Below are 21451 nucleotides of genomic sequence, written 5' to 3'. Positions count from 1 at the left end.
ATCTGAAATTAATGTGAAATGTCTGCTTAATTGATTCCCTTTCAGGCACTATCGTTATGAACAGACCTTAGCCGGGCTATTATGGAAAATCGATATGAAAGATGTTACAATTATCAATATGGATAATGCCAATGATTATAACAACACATTAAAGAATAAAAATATTGTAAGAATTGAAAAACAAAATTTTTTCATTGTTTCATTTTTTTGTAAGGAAATTTTGTTTTTCGCATTTGTATAAACTTTGTTTTTCTTTTCTTTTCTCATTTTCTCCCAAAGTACCAAATATGCCGACAAAGTATTTTAACTGGAGGCGATACAAATAAAAAGGCCTTTACAAATATAGGTGAGTGTACATATAAAACTGACCATATATGTATGTAATGTATGTATGTACATATGTATATTTATGTGTTATAATTAGAAGAGGAAGAAGCTACAGAAGTACATTCGGCAATTTTCTTGTCGGCTTGTATACCTCACATCTCTCTCCATCAAACTGACAATTGCCGAATGTAAATCAGGGCTCAATTCTAGTTCTAAGAAAATTTACTATGAAAATATTTATAAAGAAAAGAAATGTCATATGAAAAATTTTATAAGGCAAATATTTTTCATTTCAAATTTTCATAGAAGAAAATCCAGACCCTCGACAAAATATTTTTCCGAGAAGAGTATTCGTATGTGTTACTAGCAGAGTCAATTAACAAAAAAAACTCTCCACCATCCCACTTCATTTCACAATTTTAGGTGTAAAATTTTTCGACAACGGATAACCTAAATGCCTAAATTATCTAATCTTATAGTACGTATATATATATATATAACCGGATTTAACAAACCCACTGGATTTTAAATGTCAATTCCATTTCATATACGTCAAACAAATCCTCATAAGGAAAAAACGTATAATATAAACAGCCTATTATCTAAAAAATGTGTTCAGCCAGGTGAAAGGTACCACCTACGGGGCCATATCAAAGTGTGGACCCATTGTTAGGGCAAAAGTTTTATAACTATAGGGATTCGCAAAAGTCAAATTACTGGTAGTTTCGTCAAACAATGTAGCTAAGACCCTCAAAATACCGAAAATAGGGAGGCACCGTTATATGAGAGCTATACTAAAACATGGACCTATGTTGACGATTTGTAGTAAAGAAGTTATGTAACCACAGAGAACTTCAAATGTCAAATTACTGCTAGTTCGGTTAAACACTGTAGCTAAAACCCACTACCGCTATATGGGAGCTATACCAAAACATGGACCTATGTTAACGATTTTTTAGTGCAGAAGTTTCGCGGCTATTGAGAACCTCAAATGTCAAATTACACCTAGTTTGGTTAAAAATTGTGGCTAAAATCCTCAAAATAACGAAAATCGGGAGGTACCGTTATGTGGGGCTATATTAAAACATGGACCTAGATCCACCCTCAATTGTCAACCTACGGGCAGTTCCGTCAAACAATGTAGTAGCTAGTTTGGTTAAAAACTGTAGCTAAAACCCTCAAAATACCGAAAATCGGAAGGTACAGTTCTATGGGGGCTATATACAAGTATGGACCTATGTTGACGAGTTTTGGTGGAGAACTTTTGTGACCACTGAGAAACTGAAATATCAATTTACAGCTAGTTCAGTTAAAAATTGTAGCTAAAACCCTCAAAATACCGAATATCGGAATGTACCGTTATATAGATGCTATATCAAAACATGGACCTATGTGGTCCATGTGGAGAACTTTCGTGAATACTGAGAACCTCAAATGTCAATTAACAGCTCGTTCGGTTAAAACCCTCAAAATACCGAAAATCGGAAGGTACAGTTATTTGGGGGCCATATACAAGTATGGACCTAAGTTGACGATTTTTTAGTGGAGAACTTTCGTGACCACTGAGAACCTCAAATGTCAATTAACAGTTAGTTCGGTTAAAAACTGAAGCTGAAACCCTCATTATACCGAAAATCGGAAGGTATAGTTATAGTCCGGTCAAAATAGACATTGAAATAGCAAAAATTCCCACAGAGCTGAATTTTGGTGGAGAGCTAGAGTTTGCCATTAGAAGCAATGTCCTAAAAGTCCCCATCGATCCCATGTGTGCATAAAAAAATATTCGGGGTCAAAGGTCAAATTTTAAGGGTTTTTAGGTTTTCGGATTTATTTTTTGAAAACGGTTGATCTGATGAAAAAGTGACTAAAGTAAATATTGTAGACAGAAAAATTATCTACAAGTTTGACCTTTATAATTTTTTTCCTAGAAGGAACCATTCTTGAGATATAGCTGTTCTAAAAAACACATGATTTTTATGCACATATAAGGGAAATATGCACATATTCAGACGAACCGGCTAAATAAGCGAAGTAATCGGGTCTGTCCCCCAAAAAAAATATATTTTCTTGAAGAGCGAAATTATAGCTATCTTCTTAAAAAATTCCAACAAAATCGGAGCGTGTTTAGTAGAGTTATTCAATGTTAGAGTCATTTTATGCAAAAATAGCCCATTTAACACACATGTATAATAGGGTTATGACTTTTTGACATTTTTCCTCAAAAATGATTTCCTATAGCAGGGATGAATGATCTTTTGCCTATTAATCACTATGCTATCATTTATTCCATTGAAATATAAAAAAAGTTCACGCACAAATCGATTTTAAAAAAATAATTTTTTTAAAAAATATATGAAATGAAAAAAAAAATTTTTCAAAAAAAATTATTTTTTGTTGCACAAATTAATAAATATAAGCCTACTAATAACTATAATAACGTTTATTTCATTCAAATATGAAAAAAGTAGCGAAAAAAGTCACTTTGAAAAAATTTTAAATTTTTTGTTTTTTGTTAAAAAATTATATTTTTCAATGAAAGCGTTTACGACATTTTTACGATTCTCAGTAGTGCGATTCTGTAACTTTTTTTAATAACGAACCGACATCGGTAGTTAACAAAAATATTCGGTTAAGTTAACGAATGTGTTATTCTGTAACTTTATGTTAACGATTGTAGAAATCGTTAGCACATACCGACGAATATCGATGGAAAGGCAAATTGTCAAATATTATATTTTGATATTTATTAATGTATTTTTGAATTAAAAATGTTATTTCTTCGCAAATAAAGGCATAAAACGCGTAAGGGAGGTAAAAAGGTCCGTTTTTTGAAGAAATGCGCTAACATAAGTATCTGCAAGTATCCCAACAATGCGACACAAGTATTATTTCAACTTCTAAAACGTCAAGTGTGTATGTATGTATGTGTAGGAGTCAAATAAATCTCATAGATTTTCGTGGTTTTATTCCAGGATATGAATAAACAGTCATTCGCATCCAAGTAATAGCTCGACAAGGCATTATATGTTTGGAGTGGGCAGGACAGTGTAATCAGAATCATTGGTCAAAAGGTCACTTTTGAGTGAATTGTGTTATTATGCATGTACAGATCAAGACATTTTTAACACCGCAATAAAACGAAGAGTTAATTTTGCCATATGAATATTGAGTTTTGAAATTACTTAAGCCCCTACAATGATGTACGTGGATCCACGTTACCGTCATTTGAGTTTATATATTCATATATTCAATTCACGCCCACATCAAATCGAATTTCTCATAGCGGAGAGTATGAAAAGTTCGGAAATCCGAACATATACGCCATTTTTAGCATTCTGATTATTAGTGATGCTGAGTTTAAATCTATAATATTATCACAGAACAAAGTAGGTTATAGGAATACTATACACGTTTTGGCCTCGTAGAAAGATAGTATGTATAGGTCTTATATAACAGTACCACACTTGAGTTCTTTTAAAGATTTACCTAACGTTTTTTGCCTTTAATAATAAGGATAGGGTAGCATGGGGCAGCTTTGCCACTTTTGCGTCTTTGCCAGCGCCGATTTAATTGATGCTACATGTAGATCGTCCAAGGGAACGTTATGAGTTAATCGAAGATCTACAACTTTCTCTTTGGTGATCTTTATGCAGCTTCAATAAAATCGGCGCTGGCGAAAGCACAACAGTGGCGAAGCTGCCCCATGTTCTCCTACATAGTTAACCCTTATTTTTCTCAATAAAGCGGAATTTACCGTGTGTCCCCTCCTTATTAACATAACATATGTTCATATAAAAACGCCGTTCTTAAAAGAATTCAGCAAAATATTGCAATAATGTACTGTCGTTAAATCTTAACGACTACTTTTTTTTGGTTGTTAACTTAACAATAATTTTCGGTAATTAACGACAAAATTTACCGACAAAAATCATTAAAATTGGTATACAGAATAGCACTTACCGAAAAGTATCGTTAACTACCGACATTCGTCGTTAATTCTGTCGTTAAGGAGTTACAGAATCGCACTACAGAATTGAAGAAAAATAGTGAGAAATAAATTTTATGTCATTTTAATTATCTCATGTGGCTCTAAAGTTTATTTTCAATTATATATCTGTTTTCAGTGACTTCAAAAAATTGTCCAGAATTTTGATAAATTCAAATTTTAAAATCATTTTGTGCGTGAGGTTTTTTCACCTAATCACCTTATAATTAAGATTTTATGTTATCATATGGCAAAACTCATCACGCTATGATACAGGGATATGAGGTTGTAAAAAAGTCATAACCCTAATGTATAATCGAAAGCCCAACGGGAATGACCCCAACGAAAACTCTCCGATTTTTTTCAAGTTTGGTCCGAAGGTAGGGATTGTTGCGCTGATTACGGAAATGTATAATTTTCAGCGGTTGCGGATCCGGTTCGCCGGTTATTCGACCAGAAAGGCCAAATTTAAAAACCGGGTTAGACCCGGTTCCACTGAACCGATTACTGCAAAGTGGATATCGTTTGAAAGCTTATGTAAGTATCTAACACATAGTGTCATTACTTTAACCGGTTAGTCTCATAAAGTACTTACGCGGCTAATTTTTTATTTGACCTTTAGATCGCGATATCTCGAAAATGGTAAGTCTTTTTTAAGAATCATAAAGACCACTCTTGTAGACAATTATTGAATCTACAACTTTTACTTTAGCCGGCTTTTGCTAAGTCTTACCGTTTTTGAGAAAATTAAAAAAACTGAATAATGCCTCCAAAAATGACCTTTGACCCCGAATAACTTGTTTTGCACACATGGTATCGATGGGGACTTTTAGGACGTTGCTTCTAATGGCCAACCCTAGCTCTCCACCAAAATTCAGCTTTGTGGGAATTTTTGCTATTTCCCCCTTATACGCATCTCTATTTTGACCGGACTATTATATGTGAACTATATACAATATGGACCTATGTTAACGAGTTTTGGTGGAGAACTTTTGTGACCACTGAGAACCTCAAATATTATTTAACAGCTAATTCGATTAAAAATGGTAACCAATACCCACAAAATTCATAAAATCGGAAGGTACCCTTATATGGGGGCTATATACAAGTATGGACCTATGTTGAGGATTTTTGGTGGAGAACTTTTGTGACTACTGAGAACCTGAAATATCAAACTACGGTTAAAAATTATAGCCAAAATCCTCAATATATCGAGAATTGGGAGGCACATTTTTATTTGGGCTGTACCCAAACGTGGAAAAACAAACTTACTATACCCTACATACTATGGTATAAAAACGTAAGACCATGTTTTTTAAAGCCTTTTGCAGGATTGATTTGAAATATAAGTCCCAATTTACATTGGGCGAGTTTACTTGCGGCAATTGTCAGTTTGTAGGTGAGAGAGGGTGCTGAGAGGCAAAGAGTTACCATATGCCTCACCTCTCTCTCCTACAAAATGACAATTGCCGCAAGTAAACTCGCCCAATGTAAATTGGGACTAAGCAATGGAGTTGACATTTGAAACTCAGTGGGTTTGTTAAATCCGTTTATAGATAAACGTACTATAAGAATGAAGTAAAGTTCGGCTGGGCTGAACTCTTTATACCCTCCACCACGAGTTATACCAAAGTACTAAGCTCATCCGCCATCCCCAACGAACACTAAAACCTAAATTTCAGCCATTTTGATAAGAAATTGAGGCCTATAACGACAAATTTCAGGTCACAACCTTTAAAATACCGAAAATCGTCAGGTACCCATCTTTGGGAGCTATATGAAGACGTAGACCTATACCGACAAATTTCAGGTGGAAATTTTAATACCGCAACAAAGACTAAATACCTAATTTAAACCATTTTCCTGGGATATTGAGGCCACAGCCTTCAAAATACCGAAATTCGGGAGGGACCGTCCTATGGGGGCTATATGAAGACGTAGACCGATACCGACAAAAAAAATACCAAATTTTAACCATTTTTTGGGATATTAAGGCCACAGCCTTCAAAATACCGAATATCGGGAGATACCGCTCTATGGCGGCTATACCAAAACGTGGGCTTATACTAACACATTTTTGGGGGAAAGCTTGAAAACCCTACTTAAAACTAAATGCCAAATTTCAGCCTTTCGGCTGGATATTGAGGCCACAACCTACTTAATACAGAAAATCTTCAATGAGGTCAATATGAAGACGTGGACCTATGCCGACAAATTTCAGGTGGACAGTTTAATACCGCCAATAAAGAATAAATACAAAATTATAACCATTTTAGTGGGTTATTGAGGCCACAGACTTCAACATACCGAAAATCAGGAGGTACCGCTCTATGGGTGCTAGACCTAAACGTGGATCTATACTGATAAATTTCTAGTGGAAAATTTAGAAGCCAAAATGAAAACTAAATGCTAAATTTCAGCCATTTCGGTTTGATGTTGAGCTCACAACCTTCAAAATGCCGTAAATCGGGAGGTACTCTCCTATGGGGGATATATGAAAATGTGGACCTATACTAATAACTGTTTTTTATAATGTTTTATACCCCAATCGAAGACCAAATACCATAAATTTCGTTTTTATAATGACCGCTACCGACAAATTTCAGATGGAAAGTTTTATACACCCAAAGAAAAAATATTGAGGCCACAACCTTCAACATACCAAAAAACGGAAGGTACCGTTCTATGGGGGCTATATCAAAACGTGGACCATTATAACCCATTTTCAATACCAAACATCCTAAGAGTAATAGAAACTTCTGTACCAAATTATAGAGTTGCACCTTAAATATTGCGAGCTGTATCTTAATTTCAAAAGACAGACGGACGGTTAGGACGGACATTGTTATATGGACTTAGAATTTTATGCTGATGACGAATATATATACTTTTTAGGGTTTCCGGCAAATATTTCGATGTGTTACATACGGAATGACGAATATAATTATACCCTTCGTATTATGGTGTTTCTTTTTGAACTCCTGGTTCTTAAAGATTTACACCAAGTCAATGACGCTGACGCTCCTCAGCAGGGATAGAAGGGGGATATTCCCAGAAGACCGCACGTACACGATAGTTGTTTATGGCATCTGCGAATGTATCTGTGCGAATTCTATTTAAAACTGCTTGATAGACTTGTTGATCTAAGGTTTCTCCCTTTCTATATCATAAATATCCCTCCTGTCACGACACCTGGGGGGGGGTCCTGTCGACCATATTGTGATTATGAAGACCACTGTAACGAAAGAATACCACGGTGTTTATATACTGGAAGAATATTTGTCTTCTCATGTAGATGGTCACTGAAGGCGTGCAGTTCTCAGGGCTGCACTCTGAGGATTCTGACTGGTGCCGCATAGCTTACCACAGGCCGATCTATCGCTGTGGCATGCGCGGACGACGTGAACATGCTGTCGAATATTACCCCCACAATCTTGGGGTTATTGATAGTTGGAATTCTGCTACCATCGACCTTCTACATTCTACTCATTCTACTGCTCACTCCTGCAGTGAACAAAATGGCCGTAGATATAGTGGCGGATATTTGCATATTTCTCGCGCGGAAGAAGGTGTTACGATCAGTAAAATATGAGTTCAACCATTCACAAATGAGATCAGGGAAGGTACCTGACGCCATGATCGTTCACTCATTCACATTCGTTACGATCTCAGTGCGGTTTGAAGGGAGTGGATTATAGGATAGGTAGAGGTTAAACAGTTTAGGAGATATCACCCCACTTTGATAAACTCCCTGTTTCACTCTACGAGGCTTAGACTTATTGTTCCTGAGATCCACGTACGACTGACGTCCACACATATAATTAGTTATCCAACATTTCAAACTTCGCTGGATGGTAGTTTGCTCAATGTCCTCAAAGGCTAAGTGATAAGTCTAGCACCACCATCAAGGTCCTATCGCACAGCTTGATCTGCTTGAGTCCTCGAATGCTAATGATCGGCAACTGGATAGCTATTCCTGACGTTGGGGAGGAGTAAATCTTCAGGAGTCTTTGCTACGGTCGACAAAAACCATTGCCTGACTCCAGTAGCGGGACCACCCAGTCCTTTTTCTAGACTTCAGGAACGATGTGGCTAGCGACAGGTTGAGAACTTAAATTACCATAAAGATTCCATTAGGTCCCAACGCTATGGATGATTTAGCGTTACTGATGGCATGTGCAAATGTTTATGGTTCCTTCTGGGCTGGAAGAAATCTAATGCGACGTAGTACTTTTCTCTTCGCCCTGTCACTCCAGGGGTGTGCACGACAAACTGTCGATTAAAATAACATGCGAACCACTTCGGATCAGTCAGCCTAAAGGTGAGAACACAGTCAGCTCTTCGCTTCATTTTTCTGCTTAGCTTATTTCTTCACCAGGCCGCTTATTTCTTGGTATCGCATGGGCGCTATAAACAAAATTATTTCAATTTATTAAAAAATATTCCATTTTTTATATGAATTGTTCGTAAATAATTAGTTCTGAGCATGAAAATCATAGCCAAACTCTATTTTTAAGATTGAACACGTGTTTACGTCCAATTGAATGTCGAAACGAAATGCCAAATATGAAGCCAGGCGAAGAATTCAAAAGTTGAAAAAATTTTAATTTTGTCGCCTGAAGCTTTGCTTCGTTTGAGCTTTGAGGCGAGGCTTAAAAAATAAGCAACAAAAATCCATTGTGTTCTCACCTTAACGTCGCCAAATGTGACAGATGTCATATCTTCTATGTTTCCAGGGTTCGAGAGTCATTTAACTGTGATTTAATGTTGCAACGCTTCAGATGATTTAACTACTTGTTATGCTTAGCTCACCGACCAACCTGTTAACTTCCAGTGTCAGCTTCCCCACTTTGGATCACTGGGGTTGGCTCGACGAAGCTCATGACGTGCATTTGTTAATCCCGCCGCCTCTGCTTGGAAATTTGGTCTCACTTCCGGTACTCGGCTAGCAGTTATATGGCAAGCGGCTGCAGCAGTGATGATGTCTCGTCCTCTCTACTACCCGAATATCAGAAGGGTGGGCTGAACTCTGAAGCGTTGAATAGTGAACTCTCTATAACTAGACCAATTATCACTCTCATGTTTAGGTATAGCCGCCCTCCGATTTTCGGTACTTTGAGGAATTTAGCTACAATTTTTAACCGAACTAGCTGTTATTTGACATTTGAGGTTCTTAGAGGTCACAACACTTCTCTCCAAAAAACTGTCAACATAGATCCATGTATAGGTATAACCCCAATATAAGAGACCCTCGGATTTTCGGTATTTGGAGGATTTTAGCTACAATTTTTAACCGAACTGTCTGTAATTTGGAATTTGTGGTTCTAGAGGTCACAACATTCTCCACCAAATACTGTCGACATAGGTCAATATTTAGGTACAACCCCCAGTAGCTCCGATTTTAGGTATTTTGAGTATTTTTAGCTACATTTGTTAACCCAACTAACTGTAATTTGACATTTGAGGTTCTTAGGGGCCACAAAACTCCTCCACCAAAAATTGTAAACATAGATCCATGTTTAGGTATAACCCCCATACAACAGTACCACCGATTTTCGGTATTTTGAAGATTTTAGCTACAATTTTTATCCGAATCAGCTGTAATTTGACATTTAAGGTTCTTAGAGGTGATAGCACTTCTCCCCAAAAAACTGTCAACATAGATCCATGTTTTGGTATAACTCCCATATAACAGTACCTCGGATTTTCGGTATTTTGAGGATTTGAGCTACAATTTTTAACCGAACTAGCTGCAATTTGGCATTTGAGGTTCTTAGAGGTCACAACACATCTCAACCAAAAAATGTCAACATAGGTCCATGTTTAGGGATAACCCCCATATAACAGTACCTTGGATTTTCGGTATTTTGAAGATTTTAGCTAAAATTTTTATCCGAATCAGCTGTAATTTGACATTTAAGGTTCTTAGAGGTCATAGCATTTCTCCCCAAAAAACTGTCAACATAGGTTCATGTCGACCTATCAAAAAGTCGTGAGATCTCCGAAACTAGAAGAGATAGAGCATTAAAGGTAGACCTATAAAAAAGTCGTGATATCTCCGAAACCAGAAGAGATAGAGCATTAAAAGTAGACTTATAAAAAAGTCGTGATATCTCTGAAACTAGAAGAGATAGAGCATTAAAAGTAGACCTATCAAAAAGTCGTGATATCTCCGAAACTAGAAGAGATAGAGCATTATAACCGTACTTCGGATTTTCGGTATTTTGAGACGTATTTGTTTTTTGGTTTTGTAACTGAATTTGACATTTGAAGTTTCCTGTAGTCACGAAACTTCTCCACCAAAAATTTCAATATATTTCCATGTCTCTTTATAGCACCCATTCTAGGTAAATCCAGTATTTAAGCTTTTGTTTAGCGAAATACTTGTAGTTTGATATTTTATTTTCCCGATATCCACAAAACTTCTCAACCAAAAATAGTCAACAATGGTCAACGTTTTGGTGTGGTCCTTTAAAACGGTATCACCGAAACTTCTCTATCAAAAATAGTGAATATTGGTCCACTTTGTGGTATATCGCCCATATAACGGTACCTAACAATTTTACCTGACCTTATTAACTAAAATTAGGAATTTGGTGTTCCCAGTGTTCAAAAAAATCTACACATAAAATTGTAAAAATAAATTATTTTATAAAATTTCGGAATATTTCATGGTGGAGGCCTGGCCGAGCTTAATTATTTTTTACTTGTTTATTAATGTTAACTCCTGAAGCCTAATTACGTCAATTTCCCTCTTTTAGGTTTATATCGTGGCAACATAGTAGCCATGAAACGAGTTTATAAGAAATCCGTAGATATAACACGTTCCATTCGTAAGGAATTAAAACAAATGCGAGAGGTGAGTTAAATTTCTTTAAATTTTGTAATGCAACGAATAAAAAGCTCAAATGTTTTGTTCATTGGTGTATTTTTTTCGTGTTTCAGTTACGCCATGAAAATATCATAAACTTTATTGGTGCCTCAATTGATCATGGAAATGTCATAATTTTTACAACCTATTGTGCACGTGGTAGCCTCGAAGATGTCTTGGCTAATGAAGATTTACATTTGGATCATATGTTCATATCATCGTTGGTCAGTGACATTATAAAGGGTATGATTGCCCTACATGATTCGGAAATTATATCCCACGGTAATTTGAGATCCAGCAATTGTCTGATTGATTCACGTTGGGTTTGTCAAATATCAGATTTTGGCCTGCATGAATTTAAATGTGGGCAAGAGGAACCGCACAAGTAAGTGCATTATAAGTAAATATGAAAATGTTCGTTTTGGTTTTTTTTCTTCTCCTGTTGAACAAGCTGTGTCCGCTGGCCGGAGGAGAAAGTCATGCTCTTGATGTAACTTAATTTGCTTTCTTTTTCTGTGTTGACTTTCTACAATATAACTTGACATAGTAAGAGATAACCACTTTGCAGTGGTTAATGCCTTTATGCCTTTTCGAAAAATAACAAAAGTTTACATTAAAAAGTGGAAACAGCTTGTAAAATATTGTAACATCGCTAACAAAACTTATTTTTTTTCTGGTGCTCCTTTTTTCCGTGCGCCTTCATATTTGTCCCTTGCCTTTTTCCATTTTATTTTCTTTCTTCCCACACAAATGGTATTTCCTTGTAAGCAATAATAATTGCTGTTATTGTTGTTGATTTATTTTATTTGTCCTTCCAGAAGAGAATTGGAATTAAAACGTGCCTTGTGGAAAGCTCCTGAACTGTTAAGAGATCCAACGCCTCCTGCTCGTGGCACACAAAAAGGCGACGTCTATGCATTTGGCATTGTCTTATATGAGATTATTGGTCGTAAAGGGCCTTGGGGCACTACATCCTACTCACACGAGGGTAAGTAATTAAATGAAAATAAATGAAATGTTTGGAAACAGTTGAAATAGTGGTAATTGTCATTTTGTCCGTCTGTCTGATAAAAAATTGAAATTTGTTTGTCTGTTTGTTTGTTTGTTTGTGCCTTATAGACTCGAAAAACGCTGAACAGATCTTACTGAAATGTTTACGGTGCATTGCTACATGGCCTGGAATGAAAATAGGCTATATCATTTTTTGAAATTTCGCGTTGATGTGGAGGTATAGCATCAAAACCGGAGGTACCTCCAAAAAAATTAGATTTTGTATGCAAGTATCTTTAGAACTATTGCAGATACAATTTCCAAATTTTGTATGTGTGACGGAATTTGATGTAGAAATAAATTTACTACATTATATTCAAATCGATTCAGATTTGGATATAGCTCCCACATACATATATTTTCGGCCGATTTCCTTATTTTATGTACCAAACACTGAAATTTGGAATGTGTTACAAAACTTGGTCTAGAAATAAATGTACCAAATTATATCGAAATCGGTTCAGATTTGGATATAGCTCCCATATATATTTTTGGCCGATTTTCCGCATTTGATGCACCAAACACTGTATATATGTCCACTTTCGCTGAAATTTGAAATGTGTAACGGAATTTGGTCTAGACATAAATGTGCCGAATTATATCGAAAACGGTTCAGATTTGAATATAGCTCCTGTATATATTTTCGGCCAATTTCCTGTATTTTAAGCACCAAACTCGCTATTTATGTCCAATTTCGGTGAAATTTGGAATGCGTAACGGGATTTGGTCTAGACATAAATGTGCCAAATCATATCGAAATCGGTTCAGATTTGGATATTGCTCCTATCTATATTTTAGACCGATTTTCTGTATTATATGCTCTAAACACGCTATATGTGTCCAATGTCGCTGAAATTTGGGATGTCTGACGGAATTTGTTCCAAAAATAAATGTGCCAAATTACATCGAGACCGGTTCAGATTTGGACACACTACATATGTCCAATTTCACTGATTTTCTGTATTTTATGCACAAAATATAAATGTGAGACGGCATTTGGTCTAAAAATAAGTTTGACAAATTATATCGAGATCGGTTCATATAGGAATATAGCTACCCATATATATTTTCGGTCGATTTCATGTTTTTGTTACGTATGTTCAATTTCAATGAAATTTTGAAGACTTAGCAGTCAGTAAAAGTCATCATTATTTACAGAAGTACTTATAGTCGAGAAGGAATTGACCTAGGCTACAGCTATTAAGTATCATGTCTTTGAGAGACTTCTTAAGATTTTTATTTATGTTTTATTATGATATATATTAGGAATACTTATAGGCCGAAAGGCTTTCGGAGGAGTGGTACCGTCTGAAACATACAAAAATACCATATTAGCTCCATAACAACCCTGAATAGGTATATAACGCCTTCATATCTCCTATATTTATTCGTTAAAATATTAAAAACGTTAAAATAATTATGGCATTCGTAGTCGGGGCAGCAAAGCGCACCGGGTTCAGCTAGTAATTTATAAAAAAATTTAAATAATAAAACTGTTAAATAAACACACTTGTAAAAAGAAGAATAAGAAAATATAGAAAGATCGTTGTAGACTTCTCATTAGTTGTAAAATAAAACACATACACATTTTTGGATTCAATTATAAAATTTCCAATTATAAAATGTATTGGATTTTAATTTACTAAAAAGCACTTTTACTTTAAGAAAACACAAAACACTGTTTTATTTGTTCACTTTACCGACTAGAGCGACCCAAAATAAATCAAACTGCATTTCTCGCAAAAAAACGACCACACGGAACAACAAATAGTAACCCATTACATATTTTCTTTTTCCCTTCGCTTAGGCTGTGAGTTACAAGAAAATGCCTGCTGAAGAATAAGTCGCAACAACAAGAATGAAACACTAGCGTTTGGTCGCATACACACCGCCAAAGCAGCAACAGGGTTTTCTCCTTGTCGTCGTCGCTTCTGCGTCTTCTATTGCACCACACAAACAGCTCTTTATTATCATACAAGTGTGAGCCCGGTTATTACGCTCTTTGACAATAATACTCTCTCCACTTATAAAAAATATGTTCTAACATAAAAAATATGTTGGTACCCAAACAAATAAAATTTAGATATGTTAAAAAATATTGCAAACATATAAATATTTGTTTGGACCCAAACAAATGATTTTTTTTTTTAAATTTGCCTTTTAGAGCGAAGATAATTTTTTAAGATTTTTATTAATTTTCGTTTAGAGTTAAGTTTGATGATGGAAATTGTTTGCAAGTGAAAAAGGAATGCCAAGGACTCAAACCCACACAGTCACCAAATTATGTGGCCGCTTTCGCTGTTAGTTGGGCAACTCTTCAGAGATATCGACTGTGGAATGGCTTCTCTGTCCTGGAACTTTTTGGGTTTTCAAATGCAAATGTGTTTTTATACAATAACGGATATTTGGCCGTTGAATTTTATTTTATGAGTTTGGCTTTTGAACGCTAATACGCCGTGACAACATTTTTTCATATGTTTTGATGGAAGTGGGTTCAAATCCCAGCCGGGGTCAGCCTATTTTTTATTTATTAATTTACTATTTTTTTTTAAATTTTCTCGTTTAAATTTAAGCTTGATAATCGACATTTTTTGCAGGTGAAAAAGGAAAGTCAAGGACTCGAACCCACACAGTCACCAAATTATCTGACCGGTTTCGCTGTTAGTTGGGCAGCTCTTCAGACATATCGACTGTGGAATGGCTTCTCTGCCCTAGAGCTTTTGGTTTTTCAGAGAAGCCATTCCACAGTTTCTCAGCGTTTGTCATCAATTCAACTGCCAAATATCCATTATTGTATAAAAACACATTTGCATTTGAAAAACCAAAAGTTCTAGGACAGAGAAGCCATTCCACAGTCGATATGTCTCATAATTTGGTGACTGTGTGGGTTCGAGTACTTAGCTTTCTTTTTTCACTTACAAAAAATTTCTATCATCAAGCTTAACACCAATCAGATTATGTTTGGATCCAAGCATATATTTGTTTGCAACCAGTCCCTAACAAATATTTGTTATTTCTAACATAAATTTTTCTGCGTGCATATTTTCTAAAATAAAATGAATACTAAGTACCATAACTTACGAATTGAGTGTACGATTTGGCAAATTTTGCAAATGTCTTAAGTTCCAAGAAGCCTATATCGGATAACGCCTTTGGGTACCACCCTCAAAAAAGTTCAAAATTTTTGCTTCAGTGCAGTTTTAGAGCAGTTTGAGAATCATTTTGAAATGTATACGGAAGATAAACTTCCTATGGCAACCAACCAATCAACCTTCGCACATCATTAATATTTCCCTCAAAACCTAAATCAAGTTCGAAGACTACATCGGACAACTACTACTTTCAGAACCTCTCTCACACAAATTCCAAATTTTCGCTTTTGTGCACTTTAAGGACTGTTCAAGGATTGTTTGAAGATTTTCATCGAAGGTAGTGTTTTTGATTCTAATTACAACTATCTAATTTTATATATGGCCAAGTCCTTGCTGCTTGACATAGTGACCCAATAGCTTTTAAAAACTCCTACGGTGGCCAACAGCCTACGGGGCGCCGTAAGAAAGAAAACACTCTCAAAATTAGAGTTACCTCTGTTGACTATGTTGGTCCATTCCTTCAGTAGGCGCTGCTCCTCAAAAGTTTAAAATTTTTTATTAGCATATCGGCGGAACGTCCGTAATCCTTAAAACAAATACCCCAATTTTTTCTATGTTTTTGTCGGCAAGTTGATACGTCAAAACCCCATAAATACATAAATCTTTGGGAAAGGATTTCGATTGTGCAGCTGGTATTCCATCTGTCCGTAAATAAAAGTTTCAATTCACACAGGCTGAGGGTATATTTATTTATTTGATTTTGCCGGCAAAGCCGACTAATACTTTTTTAATTGTTTTCTTCGCAATTTTAAAAAATTAAATACATTTTAGTTAAATAACACTGTGCGACACGAAAAAAATTAACCACATTCTGACATCGCAGCGTGATAGAAGACGAAAAATAAGAAGAAACGTGTCGCGGCGTTTTTCTCTGTTACTTCGAATTTCGCGGTAATGGGCCCCCAAAGACCTGAGGCCTTGATGTCAAAAAGGACCATTTTGTAAGGCTCATATCTTCTAAATCGCTAAGAATTTTGGTTTAGTCGTGGAAGCAAAGTTGTAGCTCTCATCTTAAAGAATAATAATTGTGAAGACATAAAATCCATTCAACCTTATCTTCAAGGTCAAAATCGTTAAGGTCAAGTTTCCGTTATAATTTTTTCTCAGATTTTGGCCTACAGATATCAAACCGATCAAAATTGAATCAAACAACTAACTACAAAAATGTACCTTAGATCTCAATAAACAACTTTCTAGAACATACGAACCCTGTAGAAATGGTTCTTAAATATTTTCTAAAGTTTTTTGCTATTTTGACCTTTAAGAACAGTTCGTAGTGGGCTCTGATGTTTCACAAAGTTGTATACTGATATATTCGCTACATTATTGTGGTTGAATGTTTTCTTGAATTTTGAATGGTTTAATTTCTATGGAGCAGAAACCGAAAAAAGAAAATAAAAATTGGATTTGTTTTGCTATTTTTACCTATAAGAACCATTTCTACAGGGTTCGTATGTTCTAGAAAGTTGTTTATTGAGATCTAAGGTACATTTTTGTAGTTGGTTGTTTGATTCAATTTTGATCGGTTTGATATCTGTAGGCCAAAATCTGAGAAAAAATTATAACGCAAACTTGACCTTAACGATTTTGACATTGAAGATAAGGTTGAATGGATTTTATGTCTTCAAAATTATTATTTTTTAAGATGACAGCTACAACTTTTCCTCCACGACTAAACCAAAATTCTTAGCGGTTTAAAAGATATGAGCCTGACAAAGTGGTCCTTTTTGACGTCAAGGCCTCAGGTCTTTGGGGGCCCATTACCGCGAAATTCGAAGTAACAGGGAAAAACGCCGAGACACGTGTCTTCTTATTTTTCGTCTTCTATCACGCTGCGGTGTCAGAATGTGGTTAATTTTTTTGTCGTGTCGCACAGTGTTATCTTACAATTATTCCAAAATGATTATTGCATATTTGAATCAATATGTGAACAATCATTTCATAGCACGCTTTTTTCAACATTTTTGAGTTTGTTGGCACGAAACTTTGCAAGACATGGTCATGCATCGCGTCGTGCATGACAATTTCGGTAATTTCGTCAACGAATCGTCGACGAAAATGTCGTCGATGACTTGATTTTCTATTGGGTTATTATTATTATTACTTTTTTTTTTTTTGAGAAGCCATACAATTACAATTCAGCGGCCAAATATCCGTTATTGTATAAAAACACATTTGCATTTGAAAAACCAAAAGGTAAACTTCCTACTGCGACCAACTAATCTTCGCGCATCGTTATATTTCCCTCAAAACCTAAATCAAGTTCGAAAACTACATCGGGCAACTACTACTTTCAGAACCTGCCTCACACAAGAGTTTTAAAAACTCCTACGGTGACCAACAAGCTATGGGGTACGATAAGAAAGAAAACACTCCCAAAATTAGAGTTAATGACTATGTTGGTCCATTCCATTAGTAGGTACTGCTCCTCAAAAGTTTACGATTTTTTCTATTAGCAAATCGACGTAACGTCCGGAATTCCTAAAAAAATACCCGAATTTTTGCTATGTTTCTGTCGACAAGTTGATACCTCAAAACTTCATAAATACATAAATCTTGGGGAAAGGATTTCGATTGTGCAGCTGGTATTCCATCTGTCGGTAAATAAAAGTTTCAGTTCACACAGTCTGAGGGTATATTTATTTATTTGATTTTGCCGGCAAAGCCGGCAAATATATTTTAATTGTTTTCTTCGCAGTTTTAAAAAATTAAATACATTTTAGTAAAATAATAAAACTCAATTTTTCTCCATTTACAGAAATAGTGGCATTTGTAAAACAGCCAGAGCTATTACATCATGGAATATTCCGTCCATCACTGTCACAACTTGATATTCCGGAATATGTGCGACAGTGTTTGCGTTCATGTTGGGAAGAAGATCCTGAAATGCGACCGGATATACGTTTAGTTCGTATGAAATTAAAGGAATTACAAGCTGGATTGTAAGTATATCTCATTATCTTCATTCCTATTGTCTTTCATACTAAATTTGATATCAACATTAGGGCTATAACCAAAAAAATACCACCACATAGCCGTGTAGAGCATGGAAAACTATTATGAAATACGGCGTCAATTTTTCTCTATCGCGAAAAAAGTTTCCGCACCAAATGCATTGAAGTTCAGTAATTAAAATTTTTATTTTTTTGTAGTCTAATTTAAAATCATTATCAAAGCGTTCTGGACCAATTTGTTCTCAAATCGCGCCATTTGGAGCATATTAGGAAATTTTGATACTATTGCAATTTTTGCTTTTTCTTTATAAACTCGTGAATTTTATGTTTATATTTTTTGTACCAACCGGACAAAAGAATATGGGGTCATTTGCAACGAAGTCGCGAAAGTTACAGGCTGTTTTTGTTGACTTTGCCTGTGAGAATCGTATATGTTTTTTACGAAAATACAACACCAGTACCACGTGGGGAATTTTGTTCTAATAATGAAAACGCGTTTCTAAGATCGATTCGGTGAAAAAAGTTTCCGCGCCGACTGTAATTACTAAAACACTTTTGATATTTTTTCTACTTATAATTTTAAATTTGCTTTGTTTGAATAAATATTCATAGACAAAAATAAATTTCTCACAAGCAAAGTCATTAAAAACTGTCTGTAACTTTCGCGAATTTGTTGCAAATGACACCATATTCTCTTGTCCAATAGGTACAATAAATATAAACATAAAATTCACGAGTTTATAAAGAAAAAACAAAAATTGCAATAGTGTCAAAAATTCCTAAAATGCTCCGAAATGGCGCGATTTGAGAACAGATTGGTCCAGAACGCTTTGGTAATGATTTTAAATTAGATTACAAAAAAATAAAAAGTTTAGTTTAAAGCAAATATGTTGTCATAACAGCTAAAATTAAAAAATGCATTACTGAACTTCAATGCATTTGGTGCGGAAACTTTTTTCGCGATAGAGAAAAAATTACACCTTATTTCATAATAGTTTTTCATGCGCTACACGGCTATGTGGTGGTATTTTTGATATTTGCAAAAAAGTGCAAAAAGTTATATCCCTAATCAACATTTTACAAATAAATACACATGCCAATAAATATGCATACATACATATGTACATATGATGAATGCCTACATATTCCAAACCAAAAGCAAGTCAATGAATGTACAATATTGTTGATTTATTCCTCGTTGATTTATTACTCGATACGATTCGCACCTTATAAAACGAGGGTTCGTTTATTTTACGATTCTACAATGCTTTAACAGCGTAATTGCAAACAAAACTTTACCTCTTTAACTCTTTACTATACTAAGCACAAAGTTTTACTTTACTTAGGTTACTCTTAGCTGATAGCATCCCCTACCTGCTACTCTAACTTATTTATACCCCCTCGTTGATAAAATGGACTGTTCTATCATTCTCAATCTAGGAAGTTCTCCAATGGTCAAGCGAAATCCTAACCGATTCGCAAATACACATACACACAGACGGATGATTGTAAACAACAAATGGGGCAGAGGTAATAAATAAGAGAGAGAGTGATTACAATGAATGGCGTCACAATTTAAAAAGATTATTACACTAATAGTACGTTTACAAAACCGTGTAGATTTTAACTATTAATTCCTTTGAGTATACGTCAAATTGTAGTATATTCATACTTTGGTAAACTAGTGTAGTTTGATATAGTTCATAAGTATTTAGTACCTAAGAGACATAATATTGTATTACTCTCTCGTGAACAGCGTTGTCAGTATTGGGGATTTTTCCCCAAATGGGGAATTTTTTTCCTGAAATGGGGAAAAATAATTCGATTTGGGGCAATTGCGGAATTTTTGGGGAAGTCTGAAAAATATTTGGGGATTTTTGGGAAAATTCTTTTTATACCCTCAGCATTTATGCTAACGACGGGCAAAATGTGCCTCATCGATATAATTGTTTTAGACCCCAAATATGTTTGGACGAAATGTGTTTCAGACAATTTGAAGATGATTTAACCACGTCCGTCTGTCTGGCTGGCTGGAGCGCACGATAAATCTCTAACGAATGAACCGATTCTGTCTAAAATTTGCATTTCGTAATATTTTGTCCAAACTAAGCTTAAGTTCGAAGATGGGTTATATCGGTCCACTCCTTCCGGTACCTCCCCTGGCTGGAGCGCACGCTAAAACTCGAACGGATGAACCGATTCTGTCTAAAATTTGCCTTTCGTAATATTTTGTCCAAACTTAGCTTAAGTTCGAAGATAGGCCATATCGGTCCACTCCTTCAAGTACCTCCCCCACAAAAGTTAAAAAATGTTCGGAAAAATTGTGCGCACGATAACTCTTGAAGGGATTGGCCGATTTGGTCCATACTTTACACATACTAATATATCTACCAGATATGGATCAGGTTCGAATATGAACTATATTTGTCCACTCCTTCAGGTACCTCCTACACAAAATTTCGGAAAGGTTTACTTTAAGACCTATTCTCGAATCACTTTGATTTCTGTTGAAGCAACTTGCATTTGCTGTCTCAATTACGACGGTAAAAGTTTATTCAGGGGCAAGTCCATACTTCTTGAGAAAACAGCCCGAAAGGTGTAAAAAACACCTATGACACCATATGTAGTGGCTGGAGAGCACGATAACTACCGAACCTATCAACCAATTTGGTCCAAACTTTGGATCTCCTAATATTTCGTCCACACTTAGTTTAGCTTGTAAAATGGATACCTCTCCCACAAAAGTTCAACGTTTGTGCCTAAGAGCAGAAGATCGTTTGTAAATGTATACCGATGGTGTTCGTTTTGGTCCTCTTTAGAACGATATTACGATCGATATGTGGCTACATTTATGTTAAATAATGGGTAAAAATGGGTTGAAGCCAACGTGTCTTTTTTTTGTTTTCTCTCGATTTGTGATTAAACCACACTTTTCAGGATTTTCCCGTCAAAGTAAAAGTAGAAGGCAACTAAATAAGGATCATTTCACTAGTGTATAACTTCTCAAAATTTGATCTGCGTCTACCATTAACAAATGATGCTGACATTTTGAAGCCAGATTTTAGGTGTTTTTTGAAAATTTCGAACGGATCTGGCGATTAGCTCCAAAATA

General features: G+C 35.4%; 1 protein-coding gene across 1 annotated transcript in view; it reads left to right on the top strand.

Moving 5' to 3' along the window:
* The window catches only part of Gyc32E (Guanylyl cyclase at 32E), a 309145-nt gene that overhangs the window by 231992 nt on the left and 55702 nt on the right, over positions 1-21451 (top strand). Inside the window, exons 13-18 of the mRNA XM_073966075.1 lie at positions 46-166; positions 280-346; positions 11074-11171; positions 11258-11568; positions 12002-12171; positions 18144-18327. Of these exons, the coding sequence (XP_073822176.1) occupies positions 46-166; positions 280-346; positions 11074-11171; positions 11258-11568; positions 12002-12171; positions 18144-18327 (951 nt within the window). The remainder of the gene's footprint in view (positions 1-45; positions 167-279; positions 347-11073; positions 11172-11257; positions 11569-12001; positions 12172-18143; positions 18328-21451) is intronic.

This window comes from Musca autumnalis, unplaced genomic scaffold (genome assembly GCF_047663935.1).
Source record: "Musca autumnalis isolate F117 unplaced genomic scaffold, ASM4766393v1 scaffold_2, whole genome shotgun sequence".
Lineage (NCBI taxonomy): Eukaryota > Metazoa > Arthropoda > Insecta > Diptera > Muscidae > Musca > Musca autumnalis.
This window is presented reverse-complemented; position numbering and strand designations above follow the sequence as displayed.